General features: G+C 42.7%; 1 protein-coding gene across 1 annotated transcript in view; it reads right to left on the bottom strand.

The window, feature by feature from the left end:
* Positions 1-756: 756 nt before the first annotated feature.
* Positions 757-19,306, bottom strand: part of LOC104466883 (DNA-binding protein RFX7-like) — a 26,547-nt gene continuing 7,997 nt past the window's right edge. The window contains 8 exon segments of the mRNA XM_010080441.1: positions 757-2,508; positions 2,511-4,488; positions 5,409-5,704; positions 8,294-8,501; positions 9,165-9,249; positions 12,180-12,296; positions 18,156-18,278; positions 19,170-19,252. Of these exon segments, the coding sequence (XP_010078743.1) occupies positions 1,190-2,508; positions 2,511-4,488; positions 5,409-5,704; positions 8,294-8,501; positions 9,165-9,249; positions 12,180-12,296; positions 18,156-18,265 (4,113 nt within the window). The 5' untranslated portion in view covers positions 18,266-18,278; positions 19,170-19,252 and the 3' untranslated portion in view covers positions 757-1,189.

Raw genomic sequence — 19,306 nt, 5'->3', positions numbered from 1 at the left:
AAAATGGAATTCAGGCTTCTACAATAGTAAGTAATTTTAAAAGAAGTTTTACCAAAAGAAAGATCATGTCTTACTGTGTATCTGTAAAGTGCCTGGCAGTATTATGGCTCTACATGAAATACTTTTACATCAACCAAATTTTCTGAAATTTTAATAATCTTTTGTTTGAGAGAGAGCGAGCAAGAAAGACAGAAGGGCTCACCCTACTGAAATACCAATAAAATAACATCTTCCCACATCCTCCACTAGGTTAGGAAAGAGCAAACTTAAAAAATGAATCTTTAAAAATAGTATTTTAATGAGCTCCAGCAGCTCTTTTATTTAAAAAGAAGAGGGAAAGTATCACGTTCCTTCTCTATCGATGATAAATAATTAAACAGTACCTATCACTTTAAAGTAGGGTGTTATGCCTAGATTAAATCTCAGTGCTCAAAATCTTTTTGCATGAATTTTACCTAATATAAAAATATTGAAGTGAGAACTAAAATATCAAGTATGTCATGAATATTAATGGTAAAATAACTACATAGATTTATTTCTCTTAAATAAAAAATTTAGTGCATCTTTCTTTTTCCTTGATAATTTCTGTTAGTTTTTCCTATCTCTGCATTTTACTAGAGATGTCACTGGCACCAGTGCTAGAGACTTCGCACAGTTCACCCCCGAGCAGTGCTCAGGACAGCTACACAACGATCAGGCCCCTGCATGTCACCTGCTTCACGCGTTACCCACTCCCCAGCACCCACCTATCTGCAGGCACCCTGCCTTTCAGGCCTCAACGACTAAGGTCGGTAAGGATCATCCACTAAGAAGTAACAAGCAATACAAAGTACAGAAAGCTTACTAACGAGTTCGACTTAAAACCCTCCCAAAGCCTCAACCATCGCTGTCACTGCTGGCTGGCTATTAACCACTTCTTTATTTGCTACAAGAAATGTTGAATGGGCAACACTATAAAATTCAAATTTTAATACTGGCTCTTTGATAGCCCATCACCTTCCGAGATTTGTTTAAGATTGGTAAGACTGCCTTTTCCCTGCTGAAGAATGAGCAATGGGTACAGCAAACTTTTTTAAAAATACCACAATACATAGCAAGTGTTTCTGCTGCGGGAGGCACTTCCATTAAGACAAATACAATACGTCTGTCTTTTAGATACAGTGTGCTACATACATATTATAAAACAAGATTAACCCAACATTTCAACAGCAGGATGATCCTTACTCTCCATCCACTCAAAACCCGATGTGGTCATTGAGTTAATGGATTCATTGCAGATTTGCTGAAACAAGGGGTCATTTTTTAATTCCTCCAGTGTAGCATCATCGTCTTGTCCCTGCTGACGACCTGGATCAAACAGTAGATTTGTGTCTAAAGTGTTCAGATCGTTAATGCTGCCTGAGAGCTCGGAAGACAACCTGATGTCGCTGGAAAAGACAGATGCAACGTTATTGAGATCTGATGCCACCTGATTCACCAGCTGCTGGTTTGTTGGCAGACTGTCCTCCCCTAAAAGGTCTTTTACAGTGCTGCTAAAATCTAACTGCTGCTCTCCGATGTCTGATTGTGCTTGGTTATCTCCAGAAGAAAAGCTGATCTGATCGGTACTGCTGTTTTTCGTGAGGTAATTTGGTGTTTGGAATTCATAAACTGAAGTGCTGGAATTGCTCATATTTTGTAGGTTGGCACTAGGAAAAACTGCAGATGTCTCTAAAATTTGAGTGAGATTCATCCTGGCTGTGTAATTTGAGGGCATGTTGTTCATTCCCAAACCTCTCACTGCATCATCGCTATCAGAATCAAGTTTGTTTAACAACACATTGGTTATTTTTTTAGTGTTTGTTTGTTTCTGAAGAGACGGGAAGGCCGTCTGCATCATCACAGTCAAGGGGACTGACTGGCTTCTCTGCGCTATGTTATTGGCACTGGTGTCTGCATGGATATTAGCAAATACGTTGTGAACTTCAGGAGTCACTGGACTTCCAAAAGGTGTCAGGTTAGAGCGTGGTATATTTGAAACAGGGTAGACAGTGCTTCCACTGAGATTACGCTGGCGATGGACAGCAGGGCTCACGCTCCGGCATCTCAGACTGTTGTTCAGAGAGGAACTGGTTCCTTTGTTGTCCAAAGGGGCAGGAACAGCAAAGCCCTCTTGCTTGGTGGTGCTACTGACAGGGGCTGCCTGGTGCTGCACTGGTGAAACAGGAGTCACGCGACCAAAGTGAGTATCGTGGTGGCGTGGCTGAGACTGGTACGACTGGCCAGGAACGGCAAAAGCATGAGGTTTCCTGAAGCGGTCTTCCACCAGCTCCTGATAGCTCGTAAGGATGCCGTGGCTTGCAACCGATGAATTGCTAACCCCCCTTTAGTTCCGCCCCTCCAGCTTGTTTTTGTGGGGAGGGGTAGCCATAGGCCGCTGCATCGGCTTCACAGGGCTACTTGATATAATGCTGGCATCGTGGTAAGCCATACTGGAGCTGATGGGAGTAAATGCAAATGGGTTTCTTTAGGACTTGGAGGGACACTGCTGCTGCAGTTCGAATGTGGCGTGCCGATGGGCGTATGCCGGCTGCTTCCTAGAGCGCTATCTACGGGAGTTGTCTGAGCCAGCCTCGAACAAGGGCTCTCTCGGGACATGTTCTGAGATCCAGCAATCATTTCGGAGGTGGGCGTTGGAGTTGGGGTGGGAGTGGGAGTCGGGGTGGGGGTGGGAGTAGGAGTGTGAATCGGAGTGCTGTTGTTATGGATCGAATGGTAAAAGTGCGCGCTGCTTGGATGAGATGACACGGCAGCTCCTTGAGCTGCAGTCTGGCTCTGAAGTGCCATTCCTAGACAACCACCATAAGCATGAGAATTATTCATGGACATTTGCTCCCCCATGAGCACCAGCTCCTCCACAATGCTGTCCTGGGTAAGGTCATCATCAAAGGAAAAGAAGTTTTCATTTGACTGAGGGACTGCATGTTCAAACTCTTTCAACTCAGACTGCAGAGGTAACTGATTTGAAGACTGCGCTTGCATTTGACCCAGGGAGGAGTCCTGGATTTGGCTCTGTAACTGCTGGCTGTACACATCCTGCTGTATCCCGTCGCAGTGCACTGGCTCCCACGCCGATTCCTGTAAGTCACTAGAGCCAGAGTGCCCTGCAATAGCCATAACACTGATATCTTGCTGTTCACAATTCACAGATGCAAAGTCAGAGGTTTTGGTGATATGGTGCCATGTATTTGGGTTAAAGCTGCCATCAGATTTTGAATCATTTTCTATGATAAACATGTTTCCTTCCAATTCTACTTTTATATCTGGAGACGATGCTGATGCAAGCTGCTGTCCTAAAGCAGAATCACTGGTATTTAAATCGGTGCTCAAACAAAGGTCTGTGGCTAAGTTTGCTGCAGCTACAGAAGATACAGGTACCTCCACAGGTATCTTGCTGGGAACTTGCTCAAGCGTTGCTGTACTGTCACTGTTAGCTAATGATCCAACCTTTGGAGACTTCTTAACACCATTTGCTTTTTGACCCTCCACAGCATGACCAGCTGAAAGCTGCTCCACCACTGGCTTCTTTACAGGTGGTACCTGGGAATCTTGAAGTGTAGAAGGTTGTCGCTTTCTTGGACTTTTAGTGCATGTTTTGTCTTTCATCGTAGACTCACCAGTAGGAGGTGAACCGATGCTGGTGCTGGACAAGTTCTGAGTGGCAATGGAGAGCTGTAGAGTGCTTTGATTATTGCCTGCTGAAGAAACTGGTGTGATCTCATTCGATTGTGTTGTATATTTGGTCCCTGCTTCTTCAGCTCCCTGATCACAGCCCTTAACTGGTTTTGCCTCCACAACATCATCAGCTAAAACCTTCAAGGTTGCAACCTCAAAATTAATTAGTTGAGCAGGAGGCAGGTCAGGGGTTGCCTTTATGGGTTTAGACATGTCAGAGCTCTCTTGGCCCTGTACCGAGTTCTCATCCAGCAATGCTTCTGGTTCCATTTTGATCTTGACTGCAGGCGCAGCTACAACAGCGCTAGGCTTGGATCCTGGAGACTGAAGTGAAACAACAGATCCATTTTTGATCTGTGGACCAGTCCTCCCTTCTTCCACTGCTCCTGCACTACTGCTAACTGAAGGCGTCTGTTTGACGGGCACACTACTGCTGCTTGGGGCAAGAGATATTGCTGTCATTTTTACCACATTTAACGAATTCACATGTGGAGCTGGCACAACAGTCTTTATTGGGCTACTGGTAAAGAGCACCGTCGTGGGAGAGCGGATGGTGAGAGCACTGGTATTTGCTGGCTTCGGTAAGATCTGCGGGTAGCGATGCCGGGCAGAGCGGTCACCAACTGGGCTGGCAGGAACGTTCTGGGGAGTCTTTGGTGACTGCTTGACTGATTGCATGTGCTGAGTGACCACCTGAACATTGAGCGGCAGGACCTTGCTATCAGACGATCCCATAGGACTTGGAGAAGTCACCAACTGCCTGGTCCTTTGCACCTGTAGAGAAAGAAAAAGAAAAGGTGTGGTAAAGACACAAGGAAGTCCCCAAAGACTACAGGCCACCTCGTTCCCAAGAATTTTAAAGGTGAAGGACAACACAGCTCAATACACCAAAGCTAGTGAATGTCAGTTTGAAACAAAACAAGCTCTTCAACTATACACAAGACAATTTCTATTTGTCTGCCTAAGGATTGGTAGACAGATACATGGCCTCAATTTTTAAGGCACTTGTCTACACCCTAGTCTGCTCTTCTGCTAATGAAAGGGTCATTCTCATATAATCCCTCACCACATAGAACAAAAAGACATACAAAGGCTAAAGAGGAAAGGATGTGTTCAAAACATTGCTCCTTGTTAAGGTTTCAAAAGCAAGCTAAATACAAACCCACTATCACACAGAAAAATTGGCTTACCTATTGAAATTGACAACACAGCTAATATCTTAAAAACAAATAACCTTCCCCTCCCGGCCCAGTTTTGCATGGCTACAAGACAGAGACACTCCATACCACAGACATTCACACACAAAATTGTTGCTATCACTAAGTGCGCCACGCCAATGAAAGGCAATTTAGATTCCATATCAGGGGCTCAGTGACCCACATGACTGGTGTCAGCTCTCTTGTCTGGTTAAACTTCAGCTCAAGGGCAGCTATTCCCACATATAACCCTAATTATTGTTAGCTGAAATCCCACGGTCAACAACTCCAAAGACAAACTTGGCCTATGCTATGTGATCAGAATTCTGCTGTCTCTATTGATCTCATAACTTATGTCATTGGGACAGAAAAGCATCAAGGGACCCAAGCCTTTGAACAGAAACCATTTTTCTATCCCACTGACACCACTGCTTAGTCACTGACAATTTACAGCCCTTCATAAGGTGGTTTCTCTAGAGAATTGCTGGAGAACGTTACCGGTATCGGGCTGGGGACAGCTGCCACAACAATGCCAATAGGTGGAGGAGACAGAATCGCAGGACTTCCGTTAGATATACTGGTCACACCATTGGCCGCTGTGCCTTCTGGTTTCTTTGCTGGAGACTCTCCTGGCAAAGGAGACTGCAGTTTCTGTTCTTGCTGCTTCTTCTGGATCTTACGCTGTAGCTGCTGCTTGGCATCAACAGGAGAGGGCAGAGTTTTCACTTGTGGTTGAAAGGAATTACTTTCAGCAGTAGGTATAAAAGCTGAGGGCTGGGGGATCCCTTTTATTCCTGAATACAAAAGAAAAAGAATGAATTATAACCACACATACCCTGTCTGCTGTAGTACCACTTCTGTATCTAACCACACAGTACACGGCAGGCTTGCCACAACCACCCTGGGAACACCTCCTCCGTGACGTGCTCCCATCCACTTCATGCTCAAATCTACTCAGTATTTCATTTCCACATTGGTGGCAAAGTCTAAATGTGTTAGATAAGCTGGGCATTAGCTGCTCAAATACTGTGTACTGGCATCTTGGTTCTAGTAATCCCAAAATTGCAACTTTTGTGTCAGCAAAATCTGAAAAACAATGCATTTCATTTAACTGGCAGTAGAGGGCAATGGATATGTTTTAGATGAACCCTTAAAGTTCATTATCTACTATGTTTTTGTTTTGTTATCAATGTCTAAGGCGGCTTTAAAAATGAAAAATGTCTCCAGAAAGCTGTGGTTCTGTGTCACAGAGGAGTAGCTCTGAGCAGATGATATTATCTAACAGCCAAGGCATCTAATATCAGAATGGATCAAAATCTGTGTGTGATCAGGGATCATGGTGAAACATGGCAAAAAGAGAAGTGTCCAGGGGGAAGAAAAAAAAAAAAAATAAATTAAAAGAGGAGAAGGTGAAAAAACCCTGGAAATTAGAATGGGAGAACATTTTTTCCGGAGAGAATGCCTTTGCTGATCATAAGCAAGCAAGTGATGATTCCAGGGAGAACAGGGAGTTAGTCTCATCCGTGCAGTTGGTAACAATTTCCCTTACAAAATCACATCACAGTTACGATCTTTTGTTTATTAACAGCCAAGAGGATCAGCGTGCTCTCACAGTGACCAACTAACCCTGTTGAACTGCACCTCTAAAAATGCTTTAGCACTCTTTCATTTACACTTCAAAGGTTCCACAGTTTTTAAAATAACTCTTAATCATAAATTAGTCGACACCATTTGAGGGTACGTATTTGATTTTAGATACCCAGTACATGCTCAGGACCTGTGGCCTGGGAGCCCACCCTCTCAGCAGCAGCCTGCGTGTACTCTGAGAACCTGAATGCCACAACACATCTCCACTTTCACAATCCCTTCTTCACCGAGCAGTGAAATGCCCAAATATATCCCAATTACTGGAAAACAAGTCATCTGTGTGGGCTGAATACTGAAGGCAAACAACACTTATGAGAAACAAAAACTCAACTAATTTTTCTTTGAGGGTAGAAGTTTGCTTTCTCTCTCAGTTAAGGCACAGAGACACTGTAGTTCCTTGCTCTAGAGGAATGGGAATATTTTATTTGCCATTCTAGAAAGAACCTTGTCTGAAATTACAATCCAAGCCACAGAGGCATGCTCTGGAAATAACTGCCCTCTTCCTTGAAGGAAACCATCTTCTCTTGAAGGAAGGAAGAGGGAGAAGCTGCATGAGCTGAAGAGCTGTACGTACGCCTAGTGTTCCTTCTAGCAGCACGGCAAGCACAAACAATGAAGCCAAGCAACGACAGGTAAAAAAGGAACATACAGGCAGCAAAACCTGCCACTGTGGCCTGTCAGTTCCAAGTTGCAATAAAGGAAAGAGAGCTGGAAGGAGAAAGAACATGATCCAGAAGGGGATCACCCCAGCCTGCAGCCTCGACCACCAGTTTCCATTTGAAACTCCCTGTCTCAAGTCAAGAGATTTGCCTTGATCCAAACACATTTAGCTTTACAGGCCTGGGTAGAACTTCCCAGAAGGAAGCCTGAGGGGCATGTTGTGCACCTGCACTTCCCTCCTCATCCTTCATTTTTGTAACTTACTTCATCCACAGCCACAAAAAAACCCACTTAATCATTTAAAGTGACTGATTGGTCAAAACCAACCACATTGAATGAAAGCTTTCCCAGAGACTGAATAAAAAAGGAATTCATCTGATGTAGCAAAATACAAAAATAATTCTCTTTACCTCAATCCTTAACAAAGATTTGAAATGGAGTGCTGCAATCTCAGCCACACAGCCGCCCTTGGAGAAGGCCTTCCTGTCCCTTTCCATGCCCCTCAAGCCCTTATCTCCTTATCCCTTGTTATCTGAGCGATAATAGCAGCAGCTGATGTTCTTGTGTTACCTGACACTGATCAAACATCTTAGGAAAATCTGCATCTGACACAGAAATGCCCCTAAGAAAAGCTGCTCTTGAGAAAAAATTAAGACAGTCAATTGTTTCCAAATTAGGGAAGTTATCAGCCAGAAACACAGCTACGATAGCAGTTTGTCTACAAACCAGCACTGCACCGGCACCAACCTCGTGATCGAGCAAAGTACATCAATTCAGCACCACTGCTCACATGCTCTTAGGTGCTTTAAAAGACGAGGGTGCTCTCATCAGAGGAATGGGAGAACCACAAACTAAACCTGAGACCACTGCTTATTTTCAGATTTCTTTACCCAGACTACCAGCAAGAAAAGTAATTTGCAGCAATGTGGACTGAAATCACAGAAAAGCATGCTCAACGCTCAGAGTCAGTGTTTCAAGTTTGCCCTGAAGAGGAGTGCTTCCTCAACCCAAGATGTTCTTACTCTGAAAGAAAAGGTCCCCTATTTCATCGCTTCAGCATTAAATTATCGCATTACCTGCTGGTGCCCCTGCCATTACTGTTAAAGCTGCCATTGACTTGGTACCAATATAGTGACTTTTGACAAGGAAACGAGCCAACTCCAAGACTGTATCAAAAGGCTGGCTCAGCACTTTCTGGGCCCATTCACAAACAAGCCGGCAGGCCGCAGAGACGACTTCCTCATCAGCACTTTGCAGCTGCCCAGACGGCTCTGTCCCATCCAGCTAAAAGAAACAAATGAAGGAGAAAAGGTGACTTTAATTATTAAGGGTCATTAAGGCATGAAAACAAAAACAGAGTAAATGATGATCATAAACACACAAGAAGTTGAGTAAGTATGTTCACAGTTTTTCATGAAATTGGAAGAATGAGATCACAACATCAATATAATTCAAAATGAAATGTCTTAGCATCAATCTACTGGTTGTTTCCAAAGGCCCTGACATTTCTGGAAGAAAATAGCAGAGAGACTCCAAATATCTGGACCACCAACAATTGATGCTCCCTGCATGCCGAGTCTTGACAACTCAGCAGCTGCTGTTACCCAGGAACTGCTTCTTTCACTGCAGTTCCTCTTCCCTAGCATTGACTTTTTTTTTTTTTTAAACAGTAAAACCAAAACAGAATCAGAGTTAAAAAGATAACAGCTTGTGGGTGGCAACACTGTGAAAGTCTGCTTCACCTCCTAAATTAGTTTTTTTTTAATAGCACTGCAATTCGTTCTGAACTTTACAGAAAAACATCAAGCAACGATTCAGAATATAAGTAAAGAACAATCTGAAAAATTACACAGCTCTTGACTTTGCTTTGAAAACTCCAGACAGAATAACAACATAATAAATGTTAATTTGCAGCAACATAGATAAATAAGCAAGTATATGTCATACCCCATCTCCAGTTTTATGAAAGTCAAGGTTGGGCAGTGTTGGCATATGCACAAAAGCCTTCTTCCTCAGTCCACTGTAGCAATATGTGAACAAGAATTAAGGTCTAAATCATCTTTGCTGGTTAGTTGGGGGACAGGATGAAAGGGCAGTAGTTCCTCTGATACCCTTCCTAAGCTTTATAAGCAAACTCAACACCAGATCTAAGAACTGCTGTCATTAACGTCGTTTCAGAGCCAGCCAGGATCAGGAGCCTGTGAACGGCTGTGTTCTCGGGCAGGTCACGGTGCTTCTGGGGCACAATGCATTTCATTGGATGACTTCGAAGAACCTCTAAACCATGCCAAGTACTTTCAATTAGTTACTCAATATTTAAATCATTAACATAAACTTGGACTGAACTCCCTTCCTAAACCAGGCCTAAAACAGGCTGGAGAAGGCATTTCCAAAAGCTCATCCCTATTCGCTGTTGACCTCTCTTTGCTAAATTTCCTGACACTTCCTTCTCCTAAGGGGCATCCACAAACTTAAGAAGTTCCCCATGACAAGATCAAGTGACTGATAAGGACATTTCTTCTTAAAATTTCACACAATTTTTGTTGCTCTCTCCCCACCCATGAAAATTCTTCTGTAAAAACATAGACACAAATACACAGATTTATTCTTACACTGATCTCATCAAATCAGCACACAGAAATATACTTCCTCCACTACTCTCACTCACTTCTGTATAGGTCTAAAAATCAAATTGGCCTTTTTTCCTCTCCACAGCATTACTCTGGGGGTTCACAGACAGTCTTCTCTGCGACACACAAATACTTTTCAGGATCATTGATTTTTCACATTCTGTAAATATATCTGTATTGTCTTTCCTAGACCATGGAGTTTGAATTTGCTTGCATTAACCTGGATGGAGCATAATTACAGTAATATACACAGAAGGAGGCTAGGTATTAAAGTAAATGTGAGATAAGGTCCCATTTTAATAATTCTAAATTAGAAACTTAGGAAACAGAACTGAAAGAAATCCCCCCGCGTCAAGCTACAATGACATCATATGATTTCTTCCTTAAAACTTCTCTAGCTCTATCCAGAACATCACTACTCAGTTTTGGGCTCCACTGCTAAATAATCCAACGCCGTATTTTACGAAACAATTTAACTGACACATAACTTCTCCATTTACTACTACCTGTAAGGTTTTTTCCTCTACAGAAGAAAAATCTGGGCTGTGGGCTAGCATTTAATTCTCTCTGCAAGTGAATGCTTGAAGTGAGACCTTGGCAAAGGCCAGTATGACGGTGTGTCCACACCAGCACTGCTAGTGCTTTGGATGGTGGTTAATCAGAGCCTACAAGCACCTCAGAATCATAGAATCATTTAGGTTGGAAAAGACATTTAAGATCGAGTCCAACTGTAAGCCTCATTCACTTGACTGCAGTTGTTTGCTTTTGCCTTTCAGAATCTACCCTTCATTTTGTGCCTTAACCTTAAAATAAATATTAAAAAATACAGATTGGAGTCTAAATTCAAGAAAGTCAAAGCAGTACTACTTGGATCTTGTAGTACACTGCTCAAAGATGACAGATAATATGCATCTTAAATTGTTTTATCTAGGCACTCTGCACTAAAATACACTACAGTGACTGACATAGTGAACTGAATCCACACGATACCTTTTGGCCACGTAGGGCTCTCCCTCCCTTGCTCGCCGCGGTGGCTTGGCCTACCCAGAGCATCAGAACCGAGCAAGAGTCGACCCTAGGGGATGCAGCAGGTATGACACTGCTTCATGATGGTTTCTAAGGATTCTTATGGGAAGGTGTAATCCTCAACTGAGAAAATACAAAATTTTTGCTGATGGAACAACGACTTATTTGAAAATCACTAACAGGTTCTGGTTTTTAATGGAACACCTCACAGTGCTGAAGACTAGACAACCTGCAACTCAGTCTCAGAAAAGCCTGAGAAAAATTCACATCCTTGTAGACTTTAGCCTTGATTATTGCACTTTTTTCCTAGCAGAGCTTCTTGCCCCTACGCTGAAGCAGCACAACAACCAGTGGTATGAACCGACTCTTTTGTACAGCATTTGCCCCGTACTCACCACAGTGTCTGCCTATGAGTTTATAAACGAATCTGGTCCCACGACCTCACTGTGTATAGTGCTGCCTGTAACAATGTCCAGTTATACTATGACAACATCAGTTTTTTATGTCTTTGAAGGTTTGTATGAAGTCACAATTAAATGGAGCAGTGTTTCTGTACACCCTCTGGGACGGACTATTTAACACAGGGAATGAGGGAAGGAGGTAGACGCCAACTTTGGGCACAGGGAACAAGACTCTGCAGTCAAGAGAGAGAGACAACGCTCCCCATCCTAGAAGCTCTTGCTCTGAATTGTCTTTCCTATTTCAGGAGGTCTGCACCACAGAGTGAAGGAAACGGCCTCCCGCCTCTGACAGCAGGACAAGGCTCGGATCGTGCCTTCCAAGTCTGAAGTCAGCTTTTGCGATGACTTCCCAGTTCCCTCTTCTCTTTCAAGCAATTCTAATGGTTGAGAAGGGGCAGTTTTACAAAATACCTGTAGCAGAGCTTAAGAAGGAAATTTGCCTTTAAAATTAACTTTTAAATTAGTGGTCTGCACAAGTATAATGTAAAAGCATGAAATGTTTTGATAATTCTGAGCTGTACTACCAATAAAATATTAGTTACTGTACATATGGAAGGCAAATTCCTTTGTTCCAATATCCCCCTTTGCACTAAATGATAAAGCTGCTTTGATTCCTCACTGCTGGGACAACTAAGCATCAAAACCTAAATTTAACTATTTGTTTCCAAAGTTATATCTTGCAACCTAACACTACCGCCAATTAATAATTTTTAAAGAACATTGGGAAAGCGTCGGCATGTTTTTATTTCACATTACTTCTACATTTAGCTGGTAGCTAAGCCATAATGACAGATGTTCTCCAGGCAAGCGCAGAAGTTACTGAGAAGTGTTCTAGCAAAGGATATTTTGATTTGCCTCTTGTGCCTAGACGACGGGCCTTCATATTTGGAAAGACATTTTTCATTATCTTTCCAAAGTCAGCAGCACTTAATGGGTGGTAGCCAAGATTGTCACAATAGCTCCTGCAACAAAGAGAAAGAAAGCGTGAATGGAATCCAAGTTAATACAGGAGGCCAGCCTGCATGCTAGACTCCATCAAAGGTTTTCAAAAGAAAACACTTACATCCATCCATATTTAGAACCCCATTTAACATTAATGAAGCTATCCACAACGAATTGAATGCATTAAAAATGTATAAACAGAGCTATTAATACCATAGCTTTTGCCTTGTTCTCTACTGAGTTCAAAGACAAGTCATGTGGAGACATAACAACTAGTGGCATTATCTAGAGCACAGGAAGATTTACTCCACGACTTAGTTTGAAGCATCTGTTTCAATTCACTTATTTCAGGACATAACGAAAGCAGAGACATTGTTCTATCCAGAAGCAGAGCTTGGCTGTAGTAAGGCCTGAAGTCCTGCAGTAATATTTAAAAAGAAGTAGGTAAGAGACTTGCCTGTGTCCAGAGAAAGATTCTGCCTAGAAAACCTCACAACTTAATAAATTTAATAAACCACACCTTCCCAGGGAACCAGCTTCACCGTTATAGGTGTGATATAAACACGTACCGAGGCCCCAGCCCGCTTACCCCTGTACCACTGCTGACCTATGAGAGCTGCTTCATCACAGACATCCTCATATTCATTAACAGTCCTAAATTAACAGAGATCTCAATTGCCTCTGCAAATCTTCATGAAACTGAGTATACAACCTGATGACAGATAGAGAGGAATAAAGCAACAAAAAGTAATTTTTTGCTAAGTTTACTTATTCCAGTAAAATGGGCACTGTTATCTGTCTTCAGGTCTCAGAAGAAGGAATTTTGTTTCAGCATCTGAGATATTTTGAAAATATCTCTGTGAGACAGAGAACAAGAATTGTTGATTTAACTGCAAAACACGAATGTTCTGGAAAATCACAGATGTGAAAGCAGAGGAGAAAACCGGGAATGGCTCTGGAAGGCTTACCTACACAGCAAGTGCACAAAGATAGGAAAGCCATGGTGCCTTTTGTTCAAGAGCCTTGCGGTATTTCACAGATGTTAATCTGCTAAAGCCCAAAACATACCCTTACAGCATTCTCATTCAGATTTCCTACAGCTACAGGCAGAGTCAGCACTAGATAGCAACGAACTCCTTTCCTGGGAGAAGTCCTATCAGCACTACACAGAAACAAGGTGCCTGTTGAAAGAGGAGGTGACTGTACACAATCCTGGGTGGGCATCAGCAGGAGAGCAGAAAAACAAGAACTTCATGCATCACGCTGCCTGCTACTCTCATCAGGCACATACATGCAAACAAATCTCTGCTCAGAAAGGAAGAAAGAAAGGAAGAGCGAGCATCACTCCTGAAACAGATGTTTCATTCCCAGCACCACCCAGTAAAACCAGTAACAATTAGCACTGGCATTTGCATCCAAGTAGGCCAGTCAAAATGTCTTCTCTGACAACTGTAGCTCCAGAGAAAGCACGATCTATTTCTTGACGTACTCCCACTGCATTGATTTTCTCTGCAAAAATACTCATTATTACAGAGCAAGTATCTGCTGCTTTCACCTTGGCTGTACTTGCAAAGAATGACCACCAATGTAACGATTTTGATGAGGATAAACACCAAGATCTATGCTATCTGGTTCCGACACTTCCCTGCCGAGTTTGTGCACGCCTGCTTCCAACAGCCAGCGGGCCACCCTGTCCGAACCAGGACATGCTGCCTACAACCTGGCATACAGTCAGCCATTGGTCTCGTTTCTGTATAAGACATCAAGAAGGTTTTAATCAAGTTTATAGACCAACATATTTCATTTCACTGCATGTCCCTCACAGAATCTGGATTCTGGATATATCCCTTGGAAATTAATACAAAAGAATACTTCTGCTGCCTTGCTGCACCCTCTTAGAAATCAGACATTGCTTTGCATGTAATGGATAGATCTCTCTGCACATTTTTTCCCCTTGCGTCTTGCCAGGCTCCAGTGGATTTTGACTTTACTCTTAAAATTCCTAAAAGGGATCTTTGTCACTTCCTGATGCTGATGATGGGACTTCAAGTCTCAACTAGCACACAAAGGAGGGCTCTCTGAATGTCTCTGCCACAGCCAGCAGTATCTTTGACAGAAACCCAGCAAAACAAAATAAAAAAATAACCAGCAAAACAACAGGATTAGAGGTCTACCAATCAATCAACTTTAAAGTAAAAATTATTCCCTCTGTAGAATAAATTAAATAAATAAATAAGGAAGGAAAAAAAAAAAACACCCAACCATCTCCTCAAGTCTAGCACATCTGTTTCGAGACAATTACTTGCTAGCAGCAAAACGTTAAGAGTTACATGGTCCCCTCATATCCACACTGGCAGCTCCCGCAAACTTGTGATTTCTGAGCTATTATTATCATCACGGGATTTCAGTTTTCAGACAGATCATCCCATCCAGCCCCTCCTCTTCCTGGCTTGGCTGAGAACCCTCCATGTCCATCTGTGGTCTCTCATTGATTTGACAACACATACCAGGAATCTCTTCCCTGAAGCTCTTCTCTCTGCTACTTGCACTCTTGGCACATGGCTGAGCCCAGGAGCTGTTTTCCTTATTTGCAAGGTGGGTGGGCAACAGATGGGGGAGGGAATGTCTGTGCAGACAGGAATGACAATGGACACACAGTCACTTACGAAAGGGAACAAAGATCTTGCCTTATCCAATCCAGCAAAACAACTGGTCTCTAAAAATGGGCTAGAGCAAAGGACCTTAGGAAGAGGTAGGCTCCCATGAAGCTGATGAACAATACCGGCACAGAAACGAGTCCTGAAAATCAGGTAGGATGGAAATCAGATGTCTGAAAACCATTGGAGAAATGAAACTGCAGGTCAGACTCCCACAAGCAGAGGTGGGAAACAACTGCTTTAGATGGCGTTTGATCAGCTTTTAAAAGGAATACACAGGTAGTTGCTTATGACAGGGGACTGTCATTTACAACACAATAGGTCCCATCCTGTTCCACTCAGGGAGTTTTATATAAATGGTGAAGTGCTATCAAACAAGATTAGAATGTATCTTGTGTCTTTTATTTGTTTAACAGATTTTTGTACCTACAGCTAACTTCTGAATATTCTTCTTCTAACTTGTTGGTTAACATCCTTAACACTTAGTGCACACAAACTATGCAGCAGGCGGCATCAAGTGGTCCAGCAGCCAGCAAAGCAAGGACTAATGATTTACAGACTAAAGGAAAGAGATACAGGGACTCAAAGACCTCCTCATCTATATTAAGCGCATCAAGTGAACCTTCAGGCCACCAAACTTAAATAGTAATTACTTTCTTTCCTTGCGTCACTGCAGTAAAAGCAAGAAAAGAGAACCCAAGTGTTTACTGAAGGCTCAACAAATCATTTTGTGGGCAAATAGGGATTTTTGTCTGCAGAAGTACTGCAGGACTGCACTTCAGACTCGAAATCCTAATTCTTTAAACTGTTAAATCTACACTTGGCTGCTTCCAGAAGGGTGTTTACTAATAGGGAGAAAATAACCAAGTAAAACTGACTTACAAGAAGGATTTGATGGGAAGTAGCATCCATTCTCTGCAGGCTAGATAATGTTAGGCAGCTCCCCATGAGTTCCCATAACATTTTCCAGGCTGTATTCCCCCATAACTCCCAGAGGAAGCCAGCAGAAGAAGAACAGTACATGCCCAACAGAAACACAGCTTCTTACAGCCCAACGTATTGTCAGTGCAAGCAGCACCACAGCACCAAGGCAGGTGAACTAGCTCTCATCTAGCTCCTTTCGGAAATTCAGCTGCAAGCTCTCAACCTTACATTATGAAGCACTTTGCATCTATTTTATCCCTCTCAAAAGGGAGACAAATCCGTTCACTTTTATCCAGTTAGAGATTAACTCACAATTAAATAGAAGAGTAAGAAAACAGAAAGAAGAGTCACTGTGCTGAATAAGCTCAGCACGAAAAGAAGGGTTATTGAAACACGGAGGAGCTGGAAACACTATCAACACTTGCCAATGGTGGACTTGTGTGGAGAGCAAGCTTCTATCTTTCCCTCTTCATAGAAAAAAAACCAAAACATGAAAGGTGATGCAGGAGCCCAGTAGCTTTGCAAGATTTATTTAGACCCAAATTTTTTTTTTTGAGATGCTGGAGTGATGCGGCACTCTTCCGAAGCCTTGTAACTTTGATTTACGCATGCACAGTGCGTAAGCTTGCTCACTGCAAGCTCATGCAACGTCGATCTTTGCACACAGAGGAGAGAAATGGTAACTTGTTAATATGACAGAAGTGAGTTTTGAGAGGTCTTAACACCCTTAGGTTAAAAAAAATGAGTTATCAAAACTACCTCTCATCTATTTATATGCCTGTTCCCCACCTCCCACCCAAGACCGCTTTTCCTTTGGTGTGCAAGAATAACTCATGAAAATATTCACAGAAACTGAATGTTTTAAAAACAGAACAGATGCTTTCAAAGGAGAACAGATTCCAAACATTTGATATTTTCCTGAATATTTGCTTACCACCCTTATTTTGTTAGGGGAAAAAAAAAAATACAATACACAAATACTTGATGCAGCTACATACAAAAGCCATCCAAATTTCACACTCCACAATCTGTAGATGATGATTTTTCCGGGCATCTGCAGCTTGGCACAGCATGGAAGCCAAGCAGATTTGTTGCTGAAGCAGGCCATAAATTATTTAATAAGAAATATATTTAAGAATAACGCTCCCATCTCTCTCCCGCACAGCAGCTGCCGCTGTTGCTGTGTCTGCGCGAGCGGCTGGCGGCCCGGGGTTTGGCCCCCCCCATTTTTTGTCGCTGGGAGCGGCTGCGGCTCAGGGATTGGCCACCCCAGCACGTCTGTGCCATTGGCTATGTTTCCAGGCCGCGTCACCGCTCCAGTCGATGGCAAGATTTCAGAAATAGGTGTGTGCATGTTTATCAACCCTGGGCAAGTGAATGCCATCATGTTTCAGCTCAGTCAAAGTACAAAAACTTGACCAGAGAGAGTTAATTAAAAGGAGGTATTGGCAGAAGGCAACCCTACAATAACAATTACTAAGGGCTGAATCCTGTAGGCACTTAGGAGGTGAATGGACTCAGCTTGCTGCAAATTACTGTAATCGTTCAGATTATGAAAATATTCATACTAGATAATAAATCTGTTATTCATCTTCAGGCAACTGGGCTAAGGATGATTCCCCCCTCCCCCATGGGGAATGTTCTGTAAATGAATTCAAATCCAGCTTCTGTCAGCCAGCTCCCTCTCCCTTGCTTCTAATCGCTTTCTCATTACATGGTAGTTTTGAGACTTGACAACACAGACTCACAGTGGCCTTGGTTACTGGTTTCATACATATTCAGATATATTGTGCCTCCGTAGAAAGCAGGTCTCCTGCAGGAAGGTCCCATATTTATTCATTATTCTGGAAAGAAAGGTGTGATGGGCTAGATCTTATATGCAAAATAGCTGCATTTCCAGGAGGAACAATTCAAGCCCTCAGCCTTGTTAAGGCAGTCATAAATGTATGAATACACAAGCAGACCAAAACGTACTGTAAGATAGCTGGTGCTTTTTACCCGGGCCCCTCTTTCCACAAAACAAAACCAATATTCATACAGATATTTCCTTGTTAAGAAATACTTGCACCTGTATCTGTAATGCACAATTTAAACATCAGAGTCTTATCTTCAGTGGCAGAAATAATGAATAATGCCTCTCCGTAGCTGGTACATTCTCAGATACATCAGTATGTAAGGCCTTGGTTCTGCTACATGCACTTGTACACATACATCAATGGAGTACCTGTGGAGTCAGTGTCACACAACTACCTACGCCTGCTAAAGCCATATGTATGGATCCAGCTTGGGAACACTCACTTGTATTCATCATAAACCTCCTGCTTGGGAAGGGATGTCTCAGGGTGCTCTTCCAAGGTGTTCCGTATCCACGAGAAGGCGTGCATCTGCTGGGCACGGCTGGATGACATGGAGAGCTGATCACTGGCGAAAGAAGAAGCAGTGCCAATGAGGACTTTGCTCCACAGCTCCTCCTCAGTTACAAGACTTAGTAAATGTCTGCCTACACAGGTGGAGAGACACCAGAGACAACGAGGGCCAGTACCTAACGTTTAGCTATTCCTTGAGGCACAGGCAGCAGTTATCTCACTCTTTATCTACAATTTAACAAAGAGACTCCACACTCCAGTTCTTGACTGATACATAGCTGCAAGGAGACAGCGATGAGTGAGAGTTCACCTACTTGCCCTCTGAAATGTACTATTCCTTACTGACCACCTCCAAGCTTTTGTCCACTCAGTTTGAGAGCTGCCCTTTGGGAACACCCAGCTTTCCCAGCAGATGCTCAGAGTGCTTCCTGTAGGTACCTGTCTGCCTATAACCACCTGACTGGGAACATACACTAGTTTTGTGCAGGTTGGTTTTCTAGACCTTCGTTTAGTCAAATAAACGTTACCAGAAATAGCAGTAGTTCCTTCTTTCCCTCACCATCACATTTGTGTCGCTATATTATCAATTCTTACATAGAAAGCAGAGGAACGATCACTCTTAGGCTGCAAAACACTTTCTCTGATGACTCTTGCACTTTAGGAGGTTTATATTTACAAGCTAATCATGCACTGAAGATTCAAAAGTTAAAAAAAATCTACATGAAGAGTCTAACATTTAATAAAGGCTGCTAAGGTTTATATTTACAAGCTAATCATGCACTAAAGATTCAAAAGTTAAAAAAAAATCTACATGAAGAGTCTTTAACATTTAATAAAGGCTGTTTCTGCTACCAAACACATCATGTGAATAGTTCCACAGCACGTATGTGCCACAGGAAGCAAGTTTTCAGTACTAGCTGTTCATGTTTACACCCCGCACACATACCTTTTGTCTCCATTGTTGGGACCCGAAGGCAGCTGAAGGTAGAGGTAGAGTTTCTCTAGGTCTGTAAACTTCTCAACTTCTTGCTAGATAACAAAGGTGTTTTGGTTAAAAAAAAAAAAAAAAAAAAAAAGGGGGGG

The sequence above is a fragment of the Pterocles gutturalis genome, unplaced genomic scaffold (assembly GCF_000699245.1).
Source record: "Pterocles gutturalis isolate BGI_N339 unplaced genomic scaffold, ASM69924v1 scaffold17404, whole genome shotgun sequence".
NCBI classification, from domain to species: domain Eukaryota; kingdom Metazoa; phylum Chordata; class Aves; order Pterocliformes; family Pteroclidae; genus Pterocles; species Pterocles gutturalis.
The sequence above is the reverse complement of the archived record's forward strand: the minus strand, read 5'-3'. Positions and strand labels throughout refer to the sequence as shown.